Source organism: Pundamilia nyererei, unplaced genomic scaffold (genome assembly GCF_000239375.1).
Source record: "Pundamilia nyererei isolate P.nyererei 1_Seehausen unplaced genomic scaffold, PunNye1.0 scaffold00006, whole genome shotgun sequence".
Classification (NCBI taxonomy): domain Eukaryota; kingdom Metazoa; phylum Chordata; class Actinopteri; order Cichliformes; family Cichlidae; genus Pundamilia; species Pundamilia nyererei.
Genome location: NW_005187407.1, coordinates 199,866 through 202,077, shown reverse-complemented (window position 1 = coordinate 202,077; position 2,212 = coordinate 199,866). Strand labels below are relative to the sequence as shown.

Below are 2,212 nucleotides of genomic sequence, written 5' to 3'. Positions count from 1 at the left end.
GGCAGCTTTTATTCAGAACCTCATCTCCATGCCCTCCAGCCAGTGGAGGCAGCAGCATCAGCTCTTTTCACTGTGTGGCCGTGCCCCCGGTGCTCAGGATGGAAGCACACTGCAGTTCCATAGAGACCGATGGAGTCTACAGGTGAGGAAAAATGGAGTCACATCACCTCAGGAGTTTCCTTGTGCTCTCAGGATCTGTTATGAGACGAAACCAGCAGGAGGTTCAGTGCGGTGGACCAAAGATCAGGACAACAGGTTTGTTTCAGGATGCAAATCATCTGAATTATTCCAGATGTGTTAAAGATTGGCACATTATTTTAAAAAAAACAATAACTGGCAACTGGCATAAAATCTGCTCTGTTCAAAGTTACTGTGTAAGATACCGAGTGTGCTATGTCAGAATAATATAATACCGATTAATTCATTCACAGAAACACACCTCGGGCTATTTTATTCTCTCCTGTGTGGGGTATGCCTTACTTATGTCTGTGTTTCTATGTGCGTTTGGGCATTGAAGTGAGGGTTGTTTATAGTTTACCATTGTTTACCCTTCCAGGGTGTGTGTTTACACCGCCGGTTCTCCCATCAACAACCGAGCCCTCTTCCCCTGCCAGGAGCCGCCTGTTGCCATGTCAACATGGCAGGCAACAGTACGGGCCCCCAGTGAGTGCGTGGTTTTGATGAGTGGGGAGGAGCAGGCAGTACCTGCTGAAGACGGGGACACACGTAAGCTTTTCAAAAACCTCAATTGTATATGTATTTCTTTGTTTTATATATATATATGTGTGTGTGTGTGTGTGTGTGTGTGTGTACATTTGTAAACTTTTGAATATTACACAAATTTATTGACTACTAAACTGAAAAGAAGAGATTGGTATTAGATTTCATTACTTGGAATAAATGGGTCTGTAGTGTCCAGTGTTGAAGCTAAAAGCTATTATGGGAGCATGGACTATTGATGTGTTTGAGAGATTGGATTTGTTGGGTTAAATAAAAAGGGTACGTGTGCACCAAAGTATCGGCTGAAAGCTGGTACCAGCCATTATCAGCCTAATTCCCAAATAAGATAACATTTACCGATTGCCCACGTTTATCTGCGTGTCACCTCCAGTTTGAGCTGGCTAAGTCTTCAGATAGTGTGACAGTGAAGCTTTTAAAATGGCTTAGCTATGTATTTATTTATTTTTTGTCTGCCAGGCACAAAAAATAGGAATAAATAAAAACATAAACAAATAAACAGAAAAAAAATCAGCCTAATGCTTTTTAAAAAAACAACAACATCAATATCAGTGCTTCGAGAAAAGAGAGCATTGTTGAGGAGTACGAACTGCACTGAAAAAGGTCTTTGTATTTTATTGGAATCAGTAGAGAACATTTTTCAATAAATACAAATACAAACCTTTTAGAGCTCCACATTTCAGATTGGGTCAGTAATTCAAATATGTATGATGTCAGCATCTGTTCCAAACAAACCAGTGAGAACAGAGAAGGTTTACAATAAAGGATATGCTGTGCAAAAGCTCACAAAAGAAGTAGATGTAGTGATTAATGGGAAAATGTGTAAACATAAATGTAAATACGGTATATAAGGGAAAAACAGAGTTTGTGCAATTCTAATGAGGCTTAAAATCAATATTTGGTATGACCACCTCTTTATTCTTTATCACAGCCTGAACTCTCTTGGGCAATCTTTCTTGTAATTTCTTTAAGGAGTCTTCAGGAATAGTTCTTGAATGACATTCAAAGCCTTTCTTTGGATGTGTGCCTTTTTTTTAATCCGTTCTCCATTGAGATGATCCAACGCTGCTTCAGTAATGTTGAGGTTCGGGCTCTGGGGATTCCATCCATGGCTGATGGTGTTCCATTGTATGTTTTTCTCTCCTTTGTATGCTTTTACTGCATTAGCAGTGTGTTTGGGATCATTGCCATGCTGAAAAATGAAGCTGTTGCCAATCATATTCTTTCCAGATGGTATTGCATGGTGGATCGAAATCTGATGGTTGTACTGCATTCATTATCAGGATCCCCAACATCACTGGCTGAAATGGAGTGGCAAACCATGACAGAGCCTCCACTGTGTTTTACAGATGGCTGTCAAGACCTCTCTCCTGACTTCCTTTACAATTTGTAACTTAGCATACATCAGCCCTTTCTTCCTGTTGCCCTTTCTTAACAGCCACCCTGTGCCCATTTATGATGAGTCTCAGATCCC

General features: G+C 40.5%; 1 protein-coding gene across 1 annotated transcript in view; it reads left to right on the top strand.

The window, feature by feature from the left end:
- Positions 1-1,116, top strand: part of LOC102192159 (aminopeptidase O-like) — a 2,987-nt gene extending 1,871 nt beyond the window's left edge. The window contains exons 2-4 of the mRNA XM_013914004.1: positions 6-255; positions 557-726; positions 1,112-1,116. Of these exons, the coding sequence (XP_013769458.1) occupies positions 6-255; positions 557-726; positions 1,112-1,116 (425 nt within the window). The remainder of the gene's footprint in view (positions 1-5; positions 256-556; positions 727-1,111) is intronic.
- The last annotated feature ends 1,096 nt before the right edge of the window (positions 1,117-2,212 follow it).